Source organism: Procambarus clarkii, chromosome 24 (assembly GCF_040958095.1).
Source record: "Procambarus clarkii isolate CNS0578487 chromosome 24, FALCON_Pclarkii_2.0, whole genome shotgun sequence".
NCBI lineage: Eukaryota > Metazoa > Arthropoda > Malacostraca > Decapoda > Cambaridae > Procambarus > Procambarus clarkii.
In genome coordinates, this window is record NC_091173.1 from 23445016 (window position 1) to 23471949 (window position 26934).

Below are 26934 nucleotides of genomic sequence, written 5' to 3' on the forward strand. Positions count from 1 at the left end.
GGATGAATTTGAAGATGAGAAAACTAGCTGCAAACTGTGATCCAAAGCCACACACACAAATGACTGGGACCAGGAACATTTACCAATTAATGGGCGACAAGGACCCTGTTCGACCTCCAAAATCCCCACGCCCGAATGTCAGCCTAGGACATGTAGCCAAATACAGCAGTCAAGGCAGCATACTTAAGAACATCATGGGCACGAGAGAGTAGACCACAGGCTGGCTAGTCTTAATAATCCAGATGACGACCTGAGGGACCCGAGCCTTGGAACACAGAGAGAGAAATCGGATCAACCCAAAGTGTGGCTACGGCCACAGAGGCCGAGGCGCACAGGTAACAGCACAGAACCACAACTGGACACAACATATGGATGCATCCCCGGCCTGACCAACCAAGCATCAATAACCCCCGGACCCCTCCGAAACCAGCCGCCATGTTCTTAGCCAGAAAATAAGGAGATGGCTGTAACCAAACAAAATGTCCACCAGAACCAAAGGAGCAAAAACCTATGCCAGAGGAGAGCATGAAGCTCACCGACCCGACACCCAGAGGCCAATTCCAACAGAAGCAGAGACATCGATACGCAATCTCGAACTGAAGGGGCCACCATAAACCGAGAAGAGAGAAAAGAGCCCTGTCCAAGGACCAGAATAGCTCAGGTGGTCCATGAGCAAGCTGAAACAAAGGTGAAACAAAGCACAAGAAAGCTTTCGGAACGCAAGCTGGAGCGGCTCCGCCAGTGCTGCACGATACAAGGAGAGGCAATGGCGAAAAGATCGCCAAGACACCTCATACTGTCACCGAGACAAGGACCGCAGGTGGGCCACCATGAGAGAAGCCACCTGATTATCATACAAGTGGTGATACACCTGTGTCAAAATCTGGCCCGATCTGCTAGAAGAGGCGGAGTCGCAGAAAACGCCCCGGCTCAGACACCGAGCAAGCAGCATCTGAAACCAAGGATGGGCTGGCCACCATGGGGCTACAAGGAAGACTCTCCCATGAGAAGACACCAACCGAGCTGGAAACCGAAAACACAGTTGGACCAGGGGGAAGAGGTACAGGGAACACCACCTTGATCAGTTGCTTCTTTTACTGTTCACATAATGAATGTTTTTCATGTTTCCTTTATTATTATTATGCGAGTATTAATTTTAAAGGAATATGGGACAACCTGTAGAGAAAATTGGAGATCAAATCGATATGGACGAGACTGGAACATTAGTAAGTCCGGGACACTGCATTGCCTAGATAATAGTCTTTTGGTCACCTAAACATAACTCACAACTTTGATGTAAATTATCTGCCAAAGAGCAGCGGCTCTGCAGTCTGGGAAGTGAGCCACATCTCTCCGAACCATGCCAACACGATGAGTTCCATCTCCGGGGACCTGTGTGACCAGCAGTCAACTGAATGAGCTGGCGTTGACTGTCCATTCCGTGGACAGGGGAAGGAACTGGGACAGGCCGTCTGCCACGACATTGGACACACACCCCAGATGCGAATTGTACAGAGAGCTAACCCTTGAGAAACCAGCAAATGTGCCACTCAAAGAGGCCAGCCCCAAAGAGCCAAGGACCTAAGGGAACCCCCATGGTTCAGGTAATAAACCACCGGAGCACAATCCAAAGGGAGCCTGATCATAGAGCCCTGAGCGACCTGAACCCCCCGCAGTGAAAGCCAGAATACCGCAAACTCCCGCACCACACTGCGAGCCTGACGAAAGGACCAAGCCCACCGCCCTAGGCCGGCCTAGTGAGTATGGGTCACAGAACCCCAGCTGAGACACGAGGCATCTGGGAACAACGAGCGAAGGCTCAAGGAAGCATCAAGGCACCGAACTCTGGAAACCCCGAAAAGGCATCCAGTGTCGCAAAAACCGACACAAGTCCCACTGGGTTCAAACCCAGTGGTTGTGAGAGAGGCAGAAGAGATACCCCCGAAGGAACCAGGACAGGCACTGAAGCCCGTCCTAACGGGAAAACCAACACAGCGAAGCGCAGACTCTCGCACAACTGCTCAAGCGGCCACGAGCAGTTGGTTGCTATTGATGCGGTCCGACAGGCCGACATGAGACCCAATCAGATCTGAACCTGGAACTGAACCAGATGGGACTTTCCCCAGGTCACCAGGACCCCTAATCCGGCGAGCTGGGAAAGAACCAAATCCCTGGCGAGCAGACATGCAGACTGGCTGGGAGACCACACCAACCAGTTGTTGAGGTAGGCCAAAAAGAAGGCAACGAAAACAAGAAACATACCGCCCATCATGAAACTTAAGTACTTCCAGAGCCCAGGACAAAATGGGACGTTGTTGACCAAACCACACACTAGAAAGTGAAGGAACGACGACGTTTCGGTCCATCCTGGACCATTTTCAAGTCAATTGTGATGATTGAAGGAGAAGGCAATAAATAGGCAGAAGAGAGGTGAGGAGAAGAAAATCTTAGAGGAAGAAAAGGCAAGGCAAAGGTAGGGAAGGTAAGGTGTAATAAAGGGGAGGGTAAGAATGAGAAAACAAAAACACAAGAACAAAGATAACTGCAGAAGGCCAATTGGCCCAAACAAGGCAGCTCCTATTTATACCATCCATTAAGAGGAGGATAGTAAAAGAAATAAGAAGGGGGAAATAGTAGGAATAAGCAAGAGATCGTAAGAGAAAACAATGATAAGAAAAAGAAAGAAAACGGAGAAGAAAAGGAAAGGGAAAGAAAGATAAATGGAAGTGTTAGCTTATGTTAGGTCACGTTTGTTAGAAAGTTTAGAGCATTTAAGTATATACTGTGAAAGGGAAGAGTCAACGACAACAAAGCCAGGACTCTAGTTCATGTTGGGTACGTTGTGTATTAGAGCCAATTCAACGAGACGGCGTCTGTGTAGAGGCAGAAAAGATAATTTTGGAAGATCTTCCTCCAAAATTATCCAATTGATCTTCCCCCCAGAAGACCAATTTGGAGGAAGAGCAATTAGTCTTCCTTGAAAATTATCTTCCTTTGGCCACCACCAAAAGAGCAGAAACCCCTGTGCCGGAGGAGAGCATGACGCTCCCCGACCCGACCCCCAGAGGCTAATGCCAACAAGAAAAGAGCCTTGGAGAAACAATCCTGGACCGAAGGGGCCACAATGAAACGAGGAGATGAAAGGTAAGCGAGCACCCTGTCCAAAGACCAGGACGGCTCAGGCGGAGCATGAGCAGGCCGGAGGTGAAACAAAGCACGAGACAGCTTGCGAAACGGCGCAGACGTAACATCGATACCGAAGGCAAGCTGAAGTGGCTCCACCAGCACCGCACGATATGAGGCGACAGTGTTAGGCATAAGATGACGGTCCTGAAACAACCATGAGAGAAAGAACAGGACCACCCTAATTGACAGCGAACTAAAATGACGAAGACACAAAAAGAAACGGAAGGCCCGCCAGGAACTTCAAACTGCCGCCGAGAAGAAGCCCGCAGGTGGGACACCAACAAGGAGGCCACCCGATCATCATAGAGATGATGATAGACTCAAAAAAAAAAAAAAAAACATATGCGAAGACTCGAGAAGATCGAACCAGCTACGTGACGTACTGGACCGATCTGCTGAAAGAGGCGGAGCTGCGGGAAAACCCTCGGGTTCGGACACTGAGCAAGCAGCGCCTGAAACCAAGGCTGGGCCGGCCACAAAGGGGCCAGAATGACAACTCTCCTCTGGTAAGTCTCCAAGTGAGTCAGGACCTGGAGCAACAGCTGAACCGGGGAAAAGAGGTACAGGAACCCCCACCTCAACCAGTCCAGCCGAAAGGCATCGAACCCGACAGCCTTGTGGTCTGGGAAGGACGCCGCATACATGAGAAGGCGCCTCGACCATGCCGACACGAAAAGGTCCACCTCGGGGCGCCCGAACGTCTGGCAAAGCCAACGGAAGGAAGCATCGTCGACCGTCCACTCCGAGGAGAGGGGAACGAAGCGAGACAGGCCGTCGGCCAAGATGTTGGACACTCCACACGTCAAACCCGGAGAACTAAGCAGACGAGTCACCTGAAACGACCAACCCCAAAGAGCCAAGACGGCATTGAACCCCCATGGTTCAAGCAATGAACCACCGGAGAGCAGTCCGAATGGAGCCGAATCGTCAATCTGCAGGCTACCAAAATCCTCCCAAGAGCCGACCACAATGCCGCGAACTCCCACACTGTGCTGTGGGCTCAACGTAAGGACGAACCCCAACGCCCCTGCCCATCCTGGTGAGTATTGGTCACAAAACCCCAGCCGAGAGACGAAGCGTCCGTGAACACATTGAGTGAAGGCTCGGGTAGGCGCCAAGGCACTGAACCCCGAAAAACGTGAAGAGGAAGCCGGCGATGCAGCAACCAACGCAAGGCCCCTGGGGGTCGAACCCAGCAATCGCGAGAGGCTGAAGGGACGACCCAGAAGGAACCAGAACCGCCGACGAAGCCAAACCCGGCGGGTAGACTAATATCGCGAAGTTTAGGCTCCCGCACAGCCCCTCAAGCAACTGCCGGGTGACCCAAGGGCCCACTAGAAACAGACGAAGGCGGGACCGCAGCTGCAGGAGAGACTCCGGAGAGAGAGAGACCAGGAATCGGTCCGTGAGTCCCAAACGAGACCCAGCCAAGTCCAAACCTGAGAGGGAACCAGATGGGACTTCCTCCAGTTCACCAAAAACCCAAACCCGGCGAGCTGGGAAAGAACCAAATCCCTGGTTAGCAAGCAAGCCGACCGGCTGGGACCACAAACCAGTCAGTCGTCGAGGTAGGCAAACACCCGAACACCTAAGAGACGCAAACGGGCCACCACGACCCGCATAAGGCGTGTGAACATGCGAGGTGCCAGGTTCAATCCAAATGGGAGACAACGAAAGTGGTAACATAGACACCCGACAACAAAAACTGAGCCAGTCCCGGAACCTTGGATAAATCGGACATGCTAATAAGCGTCCCGGAGGTTCAGGGACACCATACAAGCGCCCGGCTCTAAGAGGAGCCGAACCTAGGACAGCGTAGTCATCTGAAAGGAGGGGCAATGAACCCAGGGGTTCAGACGGGACAAGTCCAGAATGAACTGCAGGTTCGCGCAGTCCCGTTTCGGGACCGGAAACTAACGGGAAACCCTTGTAAGGGACGTCGTCGTTTCGACCACGCCCAAGCGAACCCATTCCAAGACGACCCGACAGAGCGCAGGGAAAGAAACCTGCCCTGAACTGTAGAAAGGCAAACACCAGTGGATAACAGGGCAGAAACCCCCCACAAGGCAAAAAGAAAAACAAAACCCTGCAAGAGGACAGCGAACCCCAGGAACAGAGCCGGCCGCTATGTCGGGAAAACGAAGCTGCACAGCATCCTGTGCCCCTACCCGTGCAAACTGCCACTTACCCAAACAACAAAATAAAATCCAGCCCATCAACCGTGAAGAGCTCTGTCCCCCAGGGTACTGTGCTTGCTCCAGTACTTTTTCTCATCCTCATTTCGGACATAGACAAGAACACAACCTATAGCACTGTATCGTCCTTTGCAGATGACACTAGGATCTTCATGAGAGTAGGCAACATAGAGGACATGGCGAACCTCCAGTCAGATGTAGATCAGGTCTTTCTATGGGCTACAGAAAATAATATGGTGTTTAACGAAGATAAGTTCCAGCTCATGCGCTATGGAAAAAATGAAAATATAAAAACGGAAACCACGTACAAAACTCAGGCAAATCATAACATAGAACGAAAAGGCAATGTAAAGGATCTGGGTGTACTCATGTCGGAAGACCTTACCTTTAAAGAACACAATAAAGTAGCCGTCACAACTGCAAGAAAAATGACAGGTTGGATAACAAGAACTTTTCACACTAGAGATGCTATACCGATGATGATACTTTTCAAAACGCTTGTGCTCTCTAGAGTGGAGTACTGCTGCACAATGACAGCCCCTTTCAAAGCTGGAGAAATTACTGACCTGGAGAGCGTGCAGAGATCCTTTACTGCTAGAATCCACTCAGTAAAACATCTAAACTATTGGGACCGACTAAAGAGCCTAAAACTGTACTCCCTTGAGCGCAGGCGGGAGAGGTACATAATAATTTACACGTGGAAAATATTAGAGGGGCTGGTCCCAAACCTGCACACAGAAATAACATCACATGAGACCAGAAGACATGGCAGGATGTGCAGAATACCCCCGTTGAAAAACAGAGGTGCAACTGGTACTCTGAGAGAGAACTCTATCAACATCAGAGGTCCGAGACTGTTCAACACGCTTCCACTACACATAAGGGGCATAACTGGCCGACCCCTCACAGTGTTCAAGAGAGAACTGGATAAGCACCTCCAAAGGATACCTGATCAACCAGGCTGTGACTCGTACGTCAGGCTGCGAGCAGCCGCGTCCAACAGCCTGGTTAATCAGTCCGGCAACCAGGAGGCCTGGTCGACAACCGGGCCGCGGGGACGCTAAGCCCCGGAAGCACCTCAAGGTAACCTCAAGGTACCCGCAGGTAACAAGGGAGAACAGAACACCCACGAGCTCAACAGGCGGCCGAAAAACCGAACGGTAGAAAGGACCAGCAGAGGCAGATCACGAGGAGCCTGTGGAAGGTGACTCCAAGCTCCAAGGGCAGTACTTACAGGGCACCACAAGGACAGTACTTACTCGGGCGCATGCAGCCCGAGTACTAAAGATAACTCCTGGCTCTCGCACCCCTGGAAACAAACACCACACACGAAGCACAGTGCTGTAAAGACACTGGAGCCAGAGCACACGACCTCTGCCTATAGCATCAGCCTCAAGAATTGAGGTGTGGGTAGCTGGCGTGAAGGGTTTGGGGCTCCCGCTTCCCCTTCCCGGGGAGAGGGGAGCTGCGCAGACAGCAACGCGGCAACGTGTAACGTCATACTAGTTAGCTTGTTTTCTGTTGTAAAGTTCTATCCACTAGTTTGGCTTTTGGTAGCAATTTTAACCAGAATAGGGGTTTGTTTTTGGGGCGCTTACCTTTCTGGGTGCCTGATCTGGTCGATGGCAGACATAGAATGCCTCCAACCACACGGGGGCTTCTATAGGCCATTGCTTCCCTTGCCTCTCTGAGGGGGCCCGGTTCAGGCCGTGGTCCCTGGCAGGCCTAAGAACTCCATACACATAACTGATGCCAAAGTCTGACATTAGCATATCAGCCTGAGATAGCTCCGGGGAGCCGACGGGGCTCCCCCCAGAAAAAAAGTGTTTTCTCGGTTGGTGCGGTAATAAGCAAATGAGATTTCCTGGCCGACGCAGCACAGTGGTTAAATCATTCCCACAAACATTTTACAATATGTCAAAACATACATGAAGTTGACCGAGTAGCAGAGATACAACATAAAATACTGTGTGTTTTTAGTCAACTTACGTGGGCCAAATGATGCATAGCCTGACACCCCAAAGGATATGTACAGCATTGTTAACCCTGTCATAGTGCAAATAAAGATGGAACGAAATTTATCACGTTTGTGCTCTGCCATTGACTCTTCCAAAGAAAGGATCATCCCTGCACCCTATAACAGAAAAATTATCAATCAACCAAAATATATTTGTCAGCTAACTGTATATAATGCTAACTATAAAATCTGTCAGACAATCACAGGCACTTTAAGTATAAGTTGCCCAACAACATTTATCTATCAGAACAAATTCTCTAATTGATATATGCACATTCTCCACACATTCTTTTGTGCTACAAAACCCTATACTGTAATATTATCTTGGACCAGAAACTTTTTTTTTAAATTATGTATTTTAATCCATAAACTAAATACATTAAGTATATGATATTCCTACCAAAAGTGCCATACAAATTGAAGGGTTCAAAATATGGAGTTCCCTTTTTAATGAAAAGAAGAACGGCATAACTAAACTAGCTAAAATTAATGTAAAGAAGCAGTTTACTGAACTACTCTCTCCACAAATTGATTGACGGCAATATTATTCTAACTACAGTGCATAACACTGTATTTGCACACCATTTGTTTGCACTTATTTTTTTTTAAGTAATCACACACAAGTGTGAAAATTAAGGACTTCTACAGAAGTGGCACATTGTGAATACTGCATTATCTGATAGTAGCTACAGTATTTCCATCCTGGGAATACTTGTTTTGTCAGTTGGCTGCCTAGAGAGATGATAGTGTTTTCCCAGTGTGATGCTTAATCAAGTATGTATGACCTGGTGGGCACATCTGATAACATTCCCACTATATCTGAGCCTGCCACTAGGAGAGTATAGAGCATTTCCTGTAAGACCAACCAAGTGGTTAATCTGAAAAGAAAGACTCAAGTTGCTACTAGACTGCCCAATACTGGAAGTCAGATCAGATACACTATATTGACCTGGATGTATCAGAGGGGTACCATCTTTAGCGGCCTCGACGGAGACAGGAAGCATATGGGTGTAAAAGCATCCTGTTTTCTGTATTACACTGTGGCTTGTAGAGCTTGAAGCTGTTGTCCCTAGTATACATTACATTTGATTTTTAAAGACATATCTTCCAATTTGTTCAATGTTTGAAAGATCTCAAAGAGATCAGCCCTGTTATGTTTGTTTTGTAATTTTGTTAGTCCTGGGGCACTCAACCATCCTTGGCACAAGTTGACTTAGTTCCGGGATGAATTGTGTCACTGTCGAACTTTCTCCGAAGCTGGTCTGTCTTTCTGAAGGCGAGGTCTCCCTGTTTAGATACAGTAGTCCAGATGGGGCAACACTAAAGACTTCTACACTTGCATAATCACTGTCTTTTCTTGGAAGTAAAAAGCCCTTTTGATTACTCCTATTGTGTGGTTGGCTTTCTTTTTAATGCAGCTCCCACTTGTTGAACAACTTTCAATTACTACCTGTAGTAGCTCCTACCCAGTAGGTCATTTTCTTTATCAATTTGCTGAATGGTAGTGCTGCTGATATAATTATGATGTGCATTGTTATGCCATATATGCAAGGTCTTGCATTTTCCATATTGAAAAGCATTTGCCAGATTTTTGACAATGTGTGGAGTTCATAAAGATAGCTCAGCAAGGCCTCAATATTGTTTTCACTGCTAACCTTACTATAGACCTCTTTCATCAGCAAATTTGATGATTTGGTTAGAAATAGAATTCTCGTCAATGATGACGAATAAAATAAAAGGGGTTGATGCCAAGGTGAAACCATGCTGAATTCCACTCACCACATTGTTTCAGGCAGATTTATTTCCATTTAGGACAAACGTTTAATTTGTTTATCTATTTTTTTATTTATTTAACCCTCAAACCGCTAGGGGTCCAAATGGCTTTAACCCTTTAACTGCGCAACATGCCTGCAGGCCCAGGCTTTGGGTGCGCAACACGCCTGCAGGCCCAGGCTTTGGGTGCGCAACACGCCTCCAGATATTTGCATTTTTCACGTTCTATTCAAAACTCCCGCGGCTACGTGGGGTTCACATCAGCTTCCTCAGGGCTCTTGTAAACAGTCGCCATCTTTAAAAAAAATCGTGGTCCACATTCCCGGGTGTGGGAGCCTCAGCAGTGAGTGAGCAGCCAAGGCTGGCGCTCGCAGCATGAGCGCACAGCACTGCTGTTCAGTGTGTGACCACAGCATTGCCTAATAATGTCATAATATATATATAACTTGTATTATTTAGCCATGATAGTATTATAGAAGAGCCTGAATATGATAATGCCTGGGTACAATGTTCAAATATCAGTGATTTAATGCTGTTCACGATGTTCACAGCGCTAGCCACAGCACCATAGCATTATTTTGTCCATCTAGGAATCTTCAAACGACTTTTTAGGTTCCTTTTCAAAATAAACTTGTGGTCAATTATTCATTTACAGGAATTAGTGACCAAGATTGTGGTTATAATTAGCGTTGTGCGTAGTATTGTGGAAGGAGTAATTTTGGAGAGGGAGGGAGGGAGGGAGAGAATTGAGGTACCCTTACTGTGTAGCAGCCACTCTTGTTTTGCTCACCACACTAGCTTCGTGGTTCGCTATGGGGAACACACATGTACATGGGTATATACAGTGTGTGTGTGTATAGTGTAACACCAGCATCAGGAGTATGTTGTGAGGAGCTATTTTGGTGAGGGAGGTGACGTCATAATCGTAGCGTTGTCTGCTGTGTGATTTCCCATGCAGTGTATGGTGGCCACTGTACTGTTTGGTCACAATACCGGCTTACTTGCATAGTTCTGGTAAATAAAACATGTAGATAGGTATATATAACATGTGTTAATAGTGTAATAATAACAACAACAGTATGGTGGGAGGAGGAATGTTGGCGAGTAAGATGTTGGAGGAGTGAGGGAGGGCTGGCCGAGTGTGGCTGCTCACACTCGCGGTGTTCTGAGTGTGTTGATGGTGAGTATATATAGTGTGTGACAGTGTATAGTCTGCAAATAGATTGTATATATACATAAATTAGCATGATACATGGTAAATATGTGCAACATATGTGTACACAAGTGTCATGCACGTAACACAGTGTCCTCGGACAGTATGGATGTTCTACGGCCATAATATAATGTACGTGTTCATTATACATAGGATTAGTATGTAAAAACAAATAAAATGTATTTGGAACTGTGCGCAAAAAATGAATAAAAATATATTCGCGGCAACTCGCACGCCCCGCCCCGGGCGCCCTACTGGCCCCAGGAGCGTATGTCACAGGCAAACGGGGAATGAAGACGTCACGCGCCAACTTACGAACCCCATAGCAGCCAAAGTAAGTACAAGTTCAAAATTTTTTTGACATACCCATATTGAGGGAAGGGTTTTTGACACTTTAAAAAAACAAAAGAATTTTTTCAAGAGAATTTATTTCCTGCGCACTGGGGGGGTGTGATATTTATAGGCTGCGCAGTTAAAGGGTTAACACCCACAGGCGAAACAAAAAAAAAAAAAAAAAAAAAAAATCGTCTTATAAAAGTGTTCATTTTTGTTCCCTGATCACAGAAAAAATAAAAAATCGTGGGTGGCATATTTTAGCCGCAATAGGGTACGGAAGTCTGGCAAAAAACCAGCGTTGAATGTAATGAAACGCCATTTTCTGCGCGAGCCCCGGAGGCTCCCTGGAGCTTATTGGGCTAATGTATGTTATATTAGACCGGAACATTAGCTAAGGAGTTAAGACCTGCCAGGGACCAGCACCAGAACCTGGCCCCTTCAGAGAGGTTTCAGGGAGCAATGGCCCTGGAAAACCCCCTTGTGGTTGGGGTTTTCCTTATCTGCCATCGATCGGGGTCAGGCACCCAGAAAGGTAGGCATGACAAAACAAACCCCACATGGTAAAAACTAAAATAAAAAACCGAACAGAGAGGTAGGAACTCCCTACAATCCCAAGGAAACAAGCAAACATCAGACTTTACTGCCGCTCCGATCGTCCGCGCAGCCCTCCCCGCCCCGAAAGGGGGAGGGGGGAGCCCCGGACCTACTGTGCTGGCTGCCTAGCATCAGTTCGGAAGCTAAGCTTCAATCAAAGCGAAAAAAACGCTGACCGGAGGGAGGGAGGGTTGCCAGGGAGCCTCCGGGTCTCACCCAGAAAATGGCGTTTCATTTCATTCAACACTGGTTTTCTGTGGGAAGCCCCTACGGCTCCCTGGAGCTTCAGACCCAAAGAGAAGGAAAAGAAAGGGCTGACCCGGGAGGCGGCCGCCACAAACTCCGCAATGCGAAGCCGAGGCAACAGGTTGCAACCTGCGACCCAAGGCAACAAGAACACACAGGAGCAGACACACACAAAGAATGGGCGGCCAAGAACCTGTGCGACCCTCAAATCCCTGCACCCGAAATGAGCCCTAGACGTCACCAACACAGCAGCAAAAGCTGCAAACGAACGAACAGCACAGGCACAAGGACAGACCGCAGGCTGGAAGACTGAAAAACTCTGCGTACGACCTGGGAGACCCGAGCCCTGAAACAGGGAACGAGGGGAACTGGATAAACCCAAAGCGCATCCCCAGACACTGTACGCAGGTAACGGGAAAAAAATGCAACAGGACAACACAGGACGCACGCTCTGCTGAACCAATCGAGCATCAATAACACAAGAACCCCTCTGGAAAGCAGCCGTCTCGATCGTCGCCAGAAGGACGGAGAAAGGCTGCAAACATACAAACCTACCACCAGTACCAAAGAGTAGAAACCTGAACCGAAGGGGCAACCACAAACTGAGGAGAAGATGAAAAGGTACCCTGATCAAAGACTAGGACGGCTCAGGCGACGCATGAGAAGGCCGGAGGTGAAACAAAACATGAGAAAGCATACGAAACGGGGCAGATGTGATGTCCACCCCAAACGCAAGCCAGAGCGGCTCCATCAGCACCGCACAAAACGAGGCGACAGTAAGAAACATCAAATAACTGTAGTCCTGAAAACCCAAGAAAGGGTAAGACAACCCAATGCGAAAGAGAAGACAACCCACGAAGAGCAAGAAAAAGTGCATAGAAACACCAGGAACGTCATACTGTCGCCGAGACGAAGCTCGCAGGTGGGACACCATCAACAAAGCCACCTTCTCTTTGGTGTATCACCAAAGAGAAGGTGATACACGCGTCAAAATACCAGACGTGAGAGCCGAGGAGAAGGCCGAACCAGTCATGTACAGGACAGATCCGACCTGCCAAAAGATGCGGAGTCACAGGAAAACGCCCCGGGTTCGGACACCCATTGAGCAGCGTCTGAAAATAAAGCTGGGGCGGCCACCAAGGGACCAAAAGGACTACTCTTGTGGGAATGAGCTCCAACGGAGCCAAAACCCGAAGCAACAGCTGGACCGGGAGAAGAGGAACAGGTACTCCCACCTCGACCAGTCCTGCCGAACGGCATCCACCGTGAACGCCTCGCAGGTGGGTAAGGGCGCCACATAGAATGGGCGAAGCCTAGACTACGCCGACTCGAAGACATCCATGGCCAGGAGTCCATACGTCCGGCAGAGCCAACGAAACGAGTCGGCAACGACTGGCCAAATGCGCGAACAGAGGAATGAACCGAGACAGCTGTCCGCCAGGACACAGAACACACCCCGGACATGAACCTCATGGTTAGCCAAACCCCGAGAATCCAGCAAACGAGCCACTCTAAGGGACCAACCCCAAAGGTCAAACAAATAAAAGAAACCCTGTGGTTCTGGCAAAGAACCGCCAGAGAACAGTCCGAATGGAGCCGAATGGTAGAGCACCGAGTGACCCAAACCCTCCGAAGCGCAAACCAGACAGCCATGAACTCCTGAACCGTGCTGTGAGCCTGACGGATGGACAGACCCCACCATCCCCGGCCGACCTAGTGAGCACTGGTCACAAAGCCCCAGCCGAGAGATGACCCGTCCGTGAACACATCGAGTGAAGGCTCGGGGAGGTGCCAAGGCACGGAACCTCGAAAACCCCAAAGAGAAAGCTGGTGACGCAGCACCAACACAAGATCCCTAGAGGAACGAACCCAACGATTGCAAGAGAGGCGGAAGGAGAGTCTCTGAAGGAACCAAACAGACGCCGAAGCCAAACCCGACCCAGCGGGCAGACCAGCACGTCGAAGTTCAGACTCCCGCACAACTGCTCGAGCAACCGCCGAGCAACCCAGGACCCCCTTATGAACAGCCGGAGGCGGGGCCGCAGCAACATTTCTGGAGGGAAAGACAAGGAGCGGCCCAAGAGCCCTAAACAAGACCCAGCAAGGTCTGAACCTGGGACGGAAACAGATGGAACGGCCTTCAGATCACCAGGAAACCAAACCCAGTGATCTGGAAAGCACCACACCCCTGGCGAGCAGACAAGTGGACCGACTGGGAGTCCACACCAGCCAGTCATCGAGGTAGGCCAGACACCGAATCCCAAGCATACTCAGACAGGGCACCAAGATCCAGTAAAGATGTGTAAATACACCAAGTGCCAATTACAAACTAGGGAAGGCAACAAAAGCGGCAAGCCTGAAGCCCCACCACCAACTGTACCAGTCCCGGAAAACTGGAGAGGAACGTGCCAAGAATTGACCTGGAGGTCCAGGGCCACCATCCAGGCACCCCGGCCCCAACAGAAGCCAGACAGAAGACAACAGTCCTCCCACGAGGGAATCCAGGGCGCAGACTGAAAGACGCAGATTCGACAGGTCCATGTCTGCATAGAGCAGATGGGAACCCCAGAAGGATGGGGTGGATCGACCACGTCCAACGCATCCACTAAGATGACATGACGAAGCACAGGGGAAGAAGCCCACCCCGCCAGCCCTGAACCCCCCCAAAGGGGGAGAAGCCGTCCGCCGCCGCCACCAGAGGCCGGAAGACAACCAAAAGCACCCACTAACTGCGGGACCATGCGAGAGTCAACAGAGCAAGCTGCTCCCCCAGCGCCAAGTCAACAGAGAAGGGAACAGAGCCTCTTGTGAAAGAAAAAGTATACATACACATATATACATATATATTATGTATATACACATACATATACATATACACATACACACAATGAGTCAAAACACCCATTTCACTTATGGTAAAAGGAGAAATGCTTGGAGTGACTCTGTGTACATGCGGCTCAGGCTTGGGTACAAATATTACTGGGAATATGGGATAGATGTTCATGATAATGATATGAAGTGTAAACTATGTGGTATGTTAAGGTCTCACACCCTGGCCCATTATGTTCTTGATTGTCCGTTGATTAATGTATATAGAAACACTGAGATAAGGACTGTTCCTGAACAAATAGCCTGGATGTGTCACAATGGAAAGGTTGATGATATTCTTGAGAGATATAAGAATTTTGCACCAAGATTGTAATATTTTGTTGAATTATCTGCAGGTGTCTTGCAAATTGTCTATACAGTATACCTAGGTCATAAAAGTATTTGTGTGTACGTCTGATAACATAAACATACTACTTGTGAAGGAGGAAATGTATATGTTTACCTCTCAGAATGTTTGGTAATATGTTTATTTGTGATGTGTGTCTATGTATGTATTAACACGTTGTACTGAATAGGGTGAGAATAGCTTGAGCTACCTCATCCCTTTGTGTGTATTTTACCTCAATAAACTTATTTCAATTTCAATTTCATACACACAAGGTATATTACACACACGTGCGTATGCACATACACATGTGCACACACACACAGTAATTACCTAAGTGTAATTACATAAGTGTAGTTAAAGGATGAAACTACGCTCGTGGTGTCCCATCTTCCCAGCACTCTTTGTCATATAACGCTTTGAAACTACTGGCAGTCTTGGCCTCCACCAACTTCTCACCTGTGTACACATGTACATGTGATGTACACTGAACATGCATGTACATGTGATGTACACTGAACATGCATGTACACTTAAGGGAACCAGATACAATAAGAATACCACAGAACAACATAGAACACATAGAGGTGTCTAGAGACGAAGTGGAAAAAATGCTCAAGGAGCTAAATAAGAACAAGGCAGTTGGTCCAGATGGAGTTTCACCATGAGTTCTGAGAGAATGTGCACCTGAGCTCAGCATTCCTCTTCAACTGATTTTTCAGGCATCCCTGTTTACAGGAGTTGTAGCTGATGTGTGGAAAAAGGCTAACATAGTTCCAATCTACAAAAGTGGAAGCAGGGAAGACCCCCTTAATTAGAGACCAGTATCATTGACATGTGTAATAGTCAAAATATTGAAAAAATAATTAAAACTAAATGGGTAGAACACCTGGAGAGAAATGATATAATATCAGACAGACAGTATGGTTTTTCGATCTGGAAGATCCTGTGTATCGAATTTACTCAGTTTCTGTGATCGAGCAACAGAGATATTACAGGAAAGAGATGGTTGGGTTGACTGCATCTATCTGGACCTAAAAAAAGGCTTTTGACAGAGTTCCACATAAGAGGTTGTTCTGGAAACTGGAAAATATTGGAGGGGTGACAGGTATGCTTCTAACATGGATGAAAAATTTTCTGACTGATAGAAAAATAAGGGCAGTGATCAGAGGCAATGTATCGGACTGGAGAAATGTCACAAGTGGAGTACCACAGGGTTCAGTTCTTGCACCAGTGATGTTTATTGTCTACATAAATGATCTACCAGTTGGTATACAGAATTATATGAACATGTTTGCTGATGATGCTAAGATAATAGGAAGGATAAGAAACTTAGATGATTGTCATGCCCTTCAAGATGACCTGGACAAAGTAAGTATATGGAGCACCACTTGGTAAATGGAATTTAATGTTAATACATGCCATGTTATGGAATGTGGAATAGGAGAACATAGACCCCACACAACCTATAAATTATGTGAGAAATCTTTAAAGAATTCTAATAAAGAAAGAGATCTAGGGGTGGTTCTAGATAGAAAACTATCACCTGAGGACCACAAAGAATATTGTGCGAGGAGCCTATGCCACGCTTTCTAACTTCAGAATTGCTTTTAAATACATGGAGCCGATATACTAATGAAATTGTTCACGACTTTTGTTAGGCCAAAGATAGAATATGCAGCGGTTGTGTGGTGCCCATATCTTAACACTTTCGCGCTCTCGGCGCTAAAAAAAAAACAATACCCCAGATGCTTTCAGCACTTCGCGCGCCTACGCGGTAAGACCGAAAAAGTGTACACTCTTTTGACTGTCCTGACAATAATTGAAGGCGCACGTATTTAAATTTGGTATCACTGTGTTCGCAATGAAATTGTCTATAAGACCATACCTATAAAATGCCGCCCAAGCATAAGGAGTATCAACACCAAATAAAAAACTATGCAGATCACTCGCCGAGAGCGCCAAACAGCAACAAAATGTTTCCACTCTCTTAATGGTTGCGAAGCCTACAGTTGTCCTACATCGCTAATTTTGGTATCATTGGAATCGCAATAAAATTCTCTACACGGACATATGCATATGAATGTTTAATATAGGTAATTGCCCACCCGCAAGAGTGTGTGAAGTGGAGAGTAGTTAGCCGCAAGCGCACTGGCGAAAACACAGGGGGGAAATCATGCTTGGAAAGTTTATACATTTATACGTTTCCTGACCCTACTTTTCTATGTACGTATTTCTTTTTTATACCAATGTGTTTGCAATAAAATTTTCTATAAGATGAAATGTATAACAATTGTACAAAGCATGTGTAAGAGAAGCGCCAAATATAGAACCACGTCGCTCAGTATGCGTTCGCGGCAGAAACGAACGCATTGTTTTCGTTCGTTTGATGTTTGTCATGTTTATACTTGTTGAAACATTTTATAATTTGTATGACAGTGATCGCAGTAAAATTCCCTACACAGACATATACATAACACATACAAATATTTCCCACGTGTTGGATATATCAACGGCTAAAGGGAACCCACTGCCACACGCCCGCCACACCCAGAGCCACACCCTCCACACCCCCAAACATACTTTGTGTTTTTTTTTTCTACTCATAGAAGTTTATGTGAAATAATATTCATTCTGGTACCAAAAAATTCGCAAATAAATTCTCTACAAAACGTATATAATATAACTTCTTATAGATGATAAAAAATTCCAAATAGGTGTACTTACCCTGTCTATGTTGATTGAAGATCAACAGTTGAGCATTTTTTCTTCACTCCACCATCTTCAGGCTTCTGATCCTGAAGTTGCTCATCTGATGTTTCTTAGGTGGAGTGAAGCTGTTGCCGGTGGTTATTTTTTCTCCACCCAAAATATCTTTCTTCGGTGGTACCTTGTGTAGCAAGGCGCAGCGCACAGTGCCACATCACAAGTTTTACATCCATATATCACGTCCCTCCTTTTGCCAGACTTGAAACAAACACGGCATCTCCTTTTTTTAACCAAGTGCACGAGTTCATGCGTCAACTTGTAGTTGAGACGTTGTTCTGAATCTATAATTCTTCTATTTCTTGGATGCACTGGAGGAATATTGTCTTCTACAGGAACCACCAAACTTGTAGTAGAATCTTCTATGAAATCAGAAACATCAAGTGGTTCTATGTCCTCAATGTCCATTTCAGAATTTGTGGTTGATGAGTGGGCTTGAGGTGTTGAGGTGAACAGAGGACGCCTAGCACCAGATGGCCCGGGTGTTGAAACTGCCGCGTCAGCAGGAGGAGCTGCGCTGGCATCTATGTCGGGAACATGTGGTATACTTGTTGTTGTTGTTGTTGTTGGCCATTCCTCGCTGTTCCACGCCAATAAGGCTTTTATTCCTACTGCGTGAAACTCTAATAGTGTTAGTTTTTTTGTATCTGTTGAGTAGTGGTTATACAATGCGTATGCATTGTGCATGGCCATTTGCAGAAAATAGAAAGTGATCTTCTTGGTCCATTTGTGGGTTTTTCTTGCAAACTCATAATATTTGACCATTTGATCAAAATGATCAACACCTTTCATGAACTTATTGTAATCCACTATGGCCTTTGGTTTGTTCATTTTCACAATTTCTACTCCAGTTCTCCTGTCACGTTTACGAACGCGTTTCCTGCGCTGTGCTTGAGTAGTGTCGGCATTGTGGATATTGGTGATGACAGAGACGGGGCGCTTGTCCTTCCAAACTATAACATGATTTCTATTTCCATGAAAACTCCATGAATGAAACTCCATGAAAACTATTTCATGGAGAAAAATCTGAGAGTATCCCCATCCATTTCGGTTAGAAAATGGAATTTATAGAAATATTTTTTCGATGGACGAGAAAAGTAGGCTGTTATGCGGAATCGTAAGAAAAAACGGTGACGAGTTATCTCTAATCTAAAGCGCGAAAGTGTTAAGAAGAACATCAACAAACTGGAAAAGGTGCAAAGACATGCTACTAAGTGGCTCCCAGAACTGAAGGGCAAGAGCTATGAGGAGAGGTTAGAGGCATTAAACATGCCAAAATTAGAAGACAGAAGAAAAAGAGGTGATATGATCACTACATACAAAATAGTAACAGGAATTGATAAAATCGATAGGGAAGATTTCCTGAGACCTGGAACTTTAAGAACAAGAGGTCATAGATATAAACTAGCTAAACACAGATGCCGAAGAAATATAAGAAAATTCACTTTCGCAAACAGAGTGGTAGGCGGTTGGAACAAGTTAGGTGAGAAGGTGGTGGAGGCCAAGACCGTCAGTAGTTTCAAAGCGTTATATGACAAAGAGTGCTGGGAAGACGGGACACCACGAGCGTAGCTCTCATCCTGTAACTACACTTAGGTAATTACAGGGTCATCACAGCCATCAGGCCTGCAGTCTACCCTAATGCTCATGATATTCGGAAGTGTACCGCTTTGTTGGCTGTTTCTGACACCATGACTTGGGCCGATATTCAGGCACGGGGGAGTTTAGAGATCTAATAGGGCCTTTACTGTTGGATTTCTTGTTAACCCTCAAACCGCTAGGGGGCCCAAATGGAATTAACACCCACAGGCGCAAGAAAAAAAAAATCCAAATAATTCTTTCGTTATAGAGGTGTTCATTTTTGTACCCTGATCACGGAAAAAATAACAAAAAAATCGTAGGTGGCATATTTTAGCCGCAATAGGGTAGGGAAGTCTGGCAAAAACGGGATGTTGGCAGAGCCTTCGCCAGATAAGGTCTACTCCGCCTGAGCTGTCAGACAGTTGTGGCAGTTGCCACAAATATTTGTGGCAGTTGCCACAAATATATTATTACCCAATTATTTCACTATCTCCGATAGATTTTGTCTTAGTTTTTTTGCAGTAATATTATTCCATATTCCATTAATTATGGTATATTTATATAATAAAATGTGTGAACCATCGCTGTACTCAAAATTATGGTGTGCATATTAGCGATTCAATTATTATTTTCATAAAACAATAAACAAATAGTTTTGCTGTTGTTACACTATATAAACAGGTTATATATAAGTATCTGCATGTTTTTTTCACCATAACGAACTACTAAGTTGGTCTTGTGAGTCAAAAAAGCAACGAGGAGTGACCGCCACTCCCTCCCTCAACAACACCTCACTCGCCCCACTGAGCTAAATAAAGTCCATCTGTGGCTAACTGCCAACAAACTCACCCTTAACATTGACAAAACTTTCTATATTCTGTTTGGCAATAAATCCTCTAATCAAATAAATCTCAAAATAAACAATACCCAAATTTGTAACAAATTAGATGGCAAATTCCTTGGCATTCTCATTGACCACAAGCTGAAGTTCCAGGGACACATTCTAAACATATCAAAAAGAGTTTCAAAAACTGTGGGCATTCTTTCTAAGATCAGATATTATGTACCACGCCCTGCCCTGGTGACTCTCTATTACTCCCTTATCTATCCATATCTCATCTATGGTATTTGTGCTTGGGGCTCTACTACCCAAAATCACTTACGTCCTCTACTTACTCAACACAAAGCTGCTATTAGGACAATATCCAATTCTGGCCCCAGACATCACTCGGTACCCCTACTCAAATCTCTGAATATGTTAGACATTAAGTCACTGCACATTCTCTCATGTGTATTATACATATATAAAACGCTAAACTATAATGCCAATCCTGATCTCAAAAGCTTCATAGAAGGTTGTAACAGAACCCATGAGCACCACACCAGAAATAAATACAGTTTTGATATTCCTAGAGTACGACTTAATCAAACTAGAAATGCTCTACAAATCAAGGGGCCCAGAATGTGGAATGACCTTCCCAACCATGTTAAAGACTGTACCTCTCTCAACCAGTTTAAGTTAAAAACGAAGCTATACCTAATAAATTCCCTGTAACCTACCTTACCCTTCTATTGTCAACCAATGTCTGTTTTTCTTTAAAGAGCGCTGTTTGTCGACATAATTGTATTTGTGCTGTTTTTTCATCTTTGTTTTCATTTCTTGTTTTCATTCTACTCATTATGCTCAATTAGTATTAAGTTTGTCATTTAAGTTTATCATGCCCGAAACGCTTTGCGTAATAGTGGCTTTAGGCATTGTATGTACTAGCTCTACCTATAAGTCAACCAATCCCTGTAAAAATTTATTGTATGTATGTACCTTACCTAAATAAAATTGTATTGTATTGTATTGTATTGTATTCTCCTCCCACAATACTGTTTTTGCATTTATTCACTATACACAGACATTATATATACATATTTACATGTTTTGTTCACCATAACTGTACATCTAAGCTTGTATGGTGAGTAAAGGCACAAAGACGTAGCTATTCACACAGTCAGCTGGTGGCGGCCGCCCTCAAGGCCAGACGCACTAATATTTCTCCTCCAACAATATTGTTTGTGGTGTTATTACGCTATATACACACATTATATATAAGTATCTACCTGTTTTATTCACCATACCTGTATAAATAAGCTGGTATGGTGCCCAAAGACCATAGTGGCCACCAGTAAACAACATGACATGTCGTGCAGACGACGCATCTCCCTCAACAAAATGGCGGCTCCCAACCTACTCCTCTTGTTGTTATCTCACACTATACACACGTTATATATAAGTACCTGTACCTACATTTGTGTTCACCATAGCGAACCACTAAGCTGGTATGGTGAGTGCAGTCAATAAAAGGTGGTCATACACAGTCAGAAGACGAAGCCACAACCATCATTCCCACAGCCTTACTCCTCCCTCCATGGAGCAGAGCACTATATATCACCACAATCCTGCTATTATCAGAATCCTGGTCAGTTTTATCACAGTCAGGGGTCTTCTATAATACTATCATCGCTAAATAATAGCAGTATCATTTATATTATGGCATTTGTAGGCGATGCTGTGGTCAAAAGCTGAACAATGGTGCTGTGAGCTCGTGCTGTGAGCACCAGCCTTGGTGGCTTGCTCAATACTGACACTCTAACACCGAAGAATGTTGGCCTGGATTTTTTTTCTAGGTGGCATCTGGCAACTAGTGGTCGTGGCTGTACTAGAGCTGCCCCTATCCCAGGCGGGGCGTTTAAATTATAGAGCTTGACACGAAAGCATATATAAATGATGTGCGCGGATTCAGTTTTGTCACAAATGTTATATATATAATGTATATATGATATGTGCGGTTTAAGGGTTAATGTCTCTGTCCTCTGTGGCCTTGTGTTGCCTTGGGGGTGTGTGTCGCAGCCGTTGGTATCACCTTCGACTTTATACGTGCGATGCTTCTGTCTCCCAGATAAGTCCCCAATTTTGTCCTTTTCTGTGAGTAGTTAGCTTCAGGGAGTCGATGCATTTCCTACAGAAAATCAGCATTGAATGATATGAAACACCAGTTTCTGGGTGAGCCTCAGAGGCGCCTTCCGTCCCTCAGAGCGGCAATTGTTTTATCATGCTGGAACTGACCGGTGTCTGCCCAGTCTTATCCCTCCTCCTCCCAATGAGGAAGGAGGTGGAAAAGGGGAGGGTTTAGTTGGAAAACGTTTTCGTTGTTTGTTTTCATTGTGGAGAAGTTCTTTTGGCAATATTAGGGCTTTGGTCTCATGTTTTAAATTGTGCAGTAAATTGTCCTTTTTTTATTTGCCTATCTTTCTGGATGCTTCCCTGGTGCTGGGAAAGATGATAAACTTTAAATGTAAAGTTAACTGTAAATCGCTCCCTGTGTTTCATATAGTGGGCCCAGTTCTGGCTCATGGTACCAGTAGGCAAAAAGTACTCTACGACTAATGACATTCAAGTAGTTCAATACTTAATCCAACCTGTCCTTTTACAAATATTGTCGCTTTTCGCTCGTATGCAGTAGGGCCAAAAACGGACATACAGTATCCACTCAATTTAACGGCCTCTTTTATACCGATCTGCCGGTAATAACGACCAGTTTGGCAGATCGGTATCTGGACCCTCATATACCAGTCTGGTGGTCGATATTACCGAAGGTCGGTATTGAGTTTGTTTTGGCATCGGCGGCCCCTCACGTGGCAACAGGCCACCGACCTCCAAGGCCTTGCGAGAGGGATGGGAGGCAGTGATTGATGGAGGGAGGCATTGAGGGGGAGAGGCAGGGAGAGTGTTGGGGGTGGTGGTGAGGGTGGTAGGGAGAGTATTGGTGGTGGTAGTGAGGGAGGCAGGGAGAGGGGTGGTGTTGAGGGAGGCAGGGAGAGGGGTGGTGTTGAGGGAGGCAGGGAGAGGGGTGGTGTTGATGGAGGCAGGGAGAGGGGTGGTGTTGATGGAGGCAGGGAGAGGGTGGTGTTGAGGGAGGTAGGGAGAGGGGTGGTGTTGAGGGAGGCAGGGAGAGGGTGGTGTTGAGGGAGGCAGGGAGAGGGGTGGTGTTGAGGGAGGCAGGGAGAGGGGTGGTGTTGAGGGAGGCAGGGAGAGTGGCGGTGTTGAAGGAGGCAGGGAGAGGGGTGGTGTTGAGGGAGGTAGGGAGAGGGGTGGTGTTGAGGGAGGTAGGGAGAGGGGTGGTGTTGAGGGAGGTAGGGAGAGGGGTGGTGGTGAGGGAGGCAGGGAGAGGGGTGGTGGTGAGGGAGGCAGGGAGAGGGGTGGTGGTGAGGGAGGCAGGGAGAGGGGTGGTGTTGAAGGAGGCAGGGAGAGGGGTGGTGTTGAGGGAGGTAGGGAAAGTGGTGGTGTTGAGGGAGGCAGGGAGAGTGGTGGTGTTGAAGGAGGCAGGGAGAGGGGTGGTGTTGAGGGAGGTAGGGAGAGGGGTGGTGTTGAGGGAGGTAGGGAGAGTGGTGGTGTTGAGGGAGGTAGGGAAAGTGGTGGTGTTGAGGGAGGCAGGGAGAGTGGTGGTGTTGAAGGAGGCAGGGAGAGGGGTGGTGTTGAGGGAGGCAGGGAGAGGGGTGGTGTTGAGGGAGGTAGGGAGAGGGGTGGTGTTGAGGGAGGTAGGGAGAGGGGTGGTGTTGAGGGAGGCAGGGAGAGGGGTGGTGTTGAAGGAGGCAGGGAGAGGGGTGGTGTTGAAGGAGGCAGGGAGAGGGGTGGTGTTGAGGGAGGCAGGGAGAGGGGTGGTGTTGAGGGAGGTAGGGAGAGGGGTGGTGTTGAGGGAGGTAGGGAGAGGGGTGGTGTTGAGGGAGGTAGGGAGAGGGGTGGTGTTGAGGGAGGTAGGGAGAGGGGTGGTGTTGAGGGAGGTAGGGAGAGGGGTGGTGTTGAGGGAGGCAGGGAGAGGGGTGGTGGTGAGGGAGGCAGGGAGAGGAGTGGTGGTGAGGGAGGCAGGGAGAGGGGTGGTGTTGAGGGAGGCAGGGAGAGGGGTGGTGTTGAGGGAGGCAGGGAGAGGGGTGGTGTTGAGGGAGGCAGGGAGAGGGGTGGTGGTGAGGGAGGCAGGGAGAGGAGTGGTGGTGAGGGAGGCAGGGAGAGGGGTGGTGTTGAGGGAGGCAGGGAGAGGGGTGGTGTTGAGGGAGGCAGGGAGAGGGGTGGTGTTGAGGGAGGTAGGGAGAGGGGTGGTGTTGAGAGAGGTAGGGAGAGGGGTGGTGTTGAGGGAGGCAGGGAGAGGGGTGGTGTTGAGGGAGGCAGGGAGAGGGGTGGTGTTGAGGGAGGTAGGGAGAGGGGTGGTGGTGAGGGAGGCAGGGAGAGGGGTGGTGGTGAGGGAGGCAGGGAGAGGGGTGGTGTTGAAGGAGGCAGGGAGAGGGGTGGTGTTGATGGAGGCAGGGAGAGGGGTGGTGTTGAGGGAGGTAGGGAGAGGGGTGGTGTTGAGAGAGGTAGGGAGAGGGGTGGTGTTGAGGGAGGCAGGGAGAGGGGTGGTGTTGAAGGAGGTAGGGAGAGGGGTGGTGTTGAGGGAGGTAGGGAAAGTGGTGGTGTTGAGGGAGGCAGGGAGAGGGGTGGTGTTGAGGGAGGTAGGGAGAGGGGTGGTGTTGAGGGAGGCAGGGAGAGGGGTGGTGGTAAGGAAGGCGGAGGGCAGAATTGCTGACCAAGGCGATGGTGCCAAACCTCTCACCCCATACTGTATTAAATTTTGTAATCTTAGTTGTAAAATATTTATGCCAAAATATGTTAATTTTCGTATATAACTATACATGATTAATCAATAACATGTTTTATAGTTTCCTATTTGTTAAACAAATATAGTTTTATTTATGAATTATGCACAGCTGGCATCTGCGAGCAGATGCTGACAGATGTCCGGGTAGCCAGGCCTAGACCCTTTTATAGCAGCTCCTTCGACCCCATTAGTAGCTCCTTCCTTCATCACCTGCTGTTCTCATGTTATGAGGAACGCATTGAGGGAGGGGATGGAAGATAATGAGGGAGGGGATGGAAGATAATGAGGGAGGGGATGGAAGATAATGAGGGAGGGGATGGAAGATAATGAGGGAGGGGGTGGAAGATAATGAGGGAGGGGATGGAAGATAATGAGGGAGGGGAGGGAAGACATTGAGAGAGGGGAGGGAAGGAGGTGTTTGGTTTATATGGTTCACTTGTTGTGTGGTCCACTTGTTATACAGTATAAAGTATATACTACCTGAATGTTACTTGAAAAATTACCGACATCTTAACTTCGGAAATACCGGAGCTCCGGAAATAACGACCAGGGTACAGCCCCATATAGGCCGTTAAATTGAGTGGATACTGTAATTTGAAAATGAAAATAGTGGCACCTTGACTTACGATTGCCTCAACTTACAATGTAAATTTGATCGAAAAATGCAACTCGACTTACGATATTTGTTGGTACACGTTTGCGTTGACCGAGTGTGTGGTTCCTGGTCACGCGGGCCGACCTGCCTCAGTTTACTAGAGCTGCCTGCTTAGTGACGATCACGCTTATAAAAAATTCTATTTTTGTGGTGATTTTTTGCTTTTTGAGCATAAAACTGATTATTATATACAGAGCACCACTTGGTTTCCGAACTTTAGTTATCCGAAACTTCTAGTTTCCCAATTGGGGTTGGGGAGTCATGCTAAGAAGGGGTCCGCCAAGCGTCACGCCGGCCTGTGGTGGTGGGTGGGAGATGGTCCAGTTTGCCCACTGTGACTTCACAGATTCATGGCCTATTATTCCTATTATTTTAAATTGTCATAAGGCTGGAATGTTCATTCTGTGCTTTTGTTTTACTTATCTACACAATCAAGAAACATCTGTGCACCATGTTGGCTCCAAATGCACGCATTGAGTCAGTGATAGCTGACCAGTGGGTGGATGGATGGGGGAGCTTAGGTGGGAGGCAGTTTGAGCGAGGGGGAGAATCAGTGAGAGAGGGGGAAGAATTAGTCAGAAAGAGAGGGAGGGAGAGATGCTAGGAGGGAGGGAGGGAGAGATGCTAGGAGAGAGGGAGGGAGAGGTAGGGAGAGAGGCTAGGAGGTAGGCAGGAAGGGAGGGAAGTAGTGAGAATTAGGAAGGGAGGGAGGGAAAGGCAGGCAGGCAGGCAGGCAGGCAGGCAGGCAGGCAGGCAGGCAGGCAGGCAGGCAGGCAGGCAGGCAGGCAGGCAGGCAGGCAGGCAGGCAGGCAGGCAGGTTGGCTGGCAGGCAGGCAGGCAGGTTGGCTGGCAGGCTGGCAGGCAGGCAGGCAGGCAGGCAGGCAGGCCGGCTGGCAGGCAGGCCGGCTGGCAGGCTGGCAGGCAGGCAGGCCGGCTGGCAGGCAGGCAGGCTGGCTGGCTGGCAGGCCGGCTGGCAGGCTGGCAGGCAGGCAGGCCGGCTGGTAGGCCGGCTGGCAGGCAGGGAGGCAGGGAGGGGTAATCACACCGCGTGACCTTGAAGAGAGAGTATGGGATGTAGGGGGGTGGTTTGTCGGTGGTGGGGGTGGTGGGAGAGACACCGACTCACTCCTGAAGATAAGCCGAACACACTCGACCCATTAGCATGATGACAGGGAGGGAGGCAGGCTGGCTGGCAGGATGTTCCTGTAGGCTAGCTGGCTGGCAGGATGTGCCTGCAGGCTAGCTGGCTGGCAGGATGTGCCTGCAGGCTGGCTGGCAGGATGTGCCTGCAGGCTGGCAGGAAACATCCAGAGGATGTTTGCCAGATGTCTTAATAATCAGCTAGGAACAATTAAGGACTTTTATGAAGCGGATCAGGACTTCACTTATTGATGAGTACAAACAAAATACGGTCGCATTTACGCTACGAACCTGTCAATTTTTTCCCCTAGTTTTTCATAAATTTTTCGGAAAAATTTCT

At 47.4% G+C, this 26934-nt stretch overlaps 1 protein-coding gene across 2 annotated transcripts in view; it reads right to left on the minus strand.

Annotated features, from left to right (window-relative positions):
* The window catches only part of LOC123761596 (uncharacterized), a 136910-nt gene that overhangs the window by 78603 nt on the left and 31373 nt on the right, over positions 1 to 26934 (minus strand). For both annotated transcript variants that reach the window (XM_069330750.1, XM_045747616.2), the window contains exon 6: positions 7371 to 7515. In XM_069330750.1, the coding sequence (XP_069186851.1) occupies positions 7371 to 7515 (145 nt within the window). The remainder of the gene's footprint in view (positions 1 to 7370; positions 7516 to 26934) is intronic.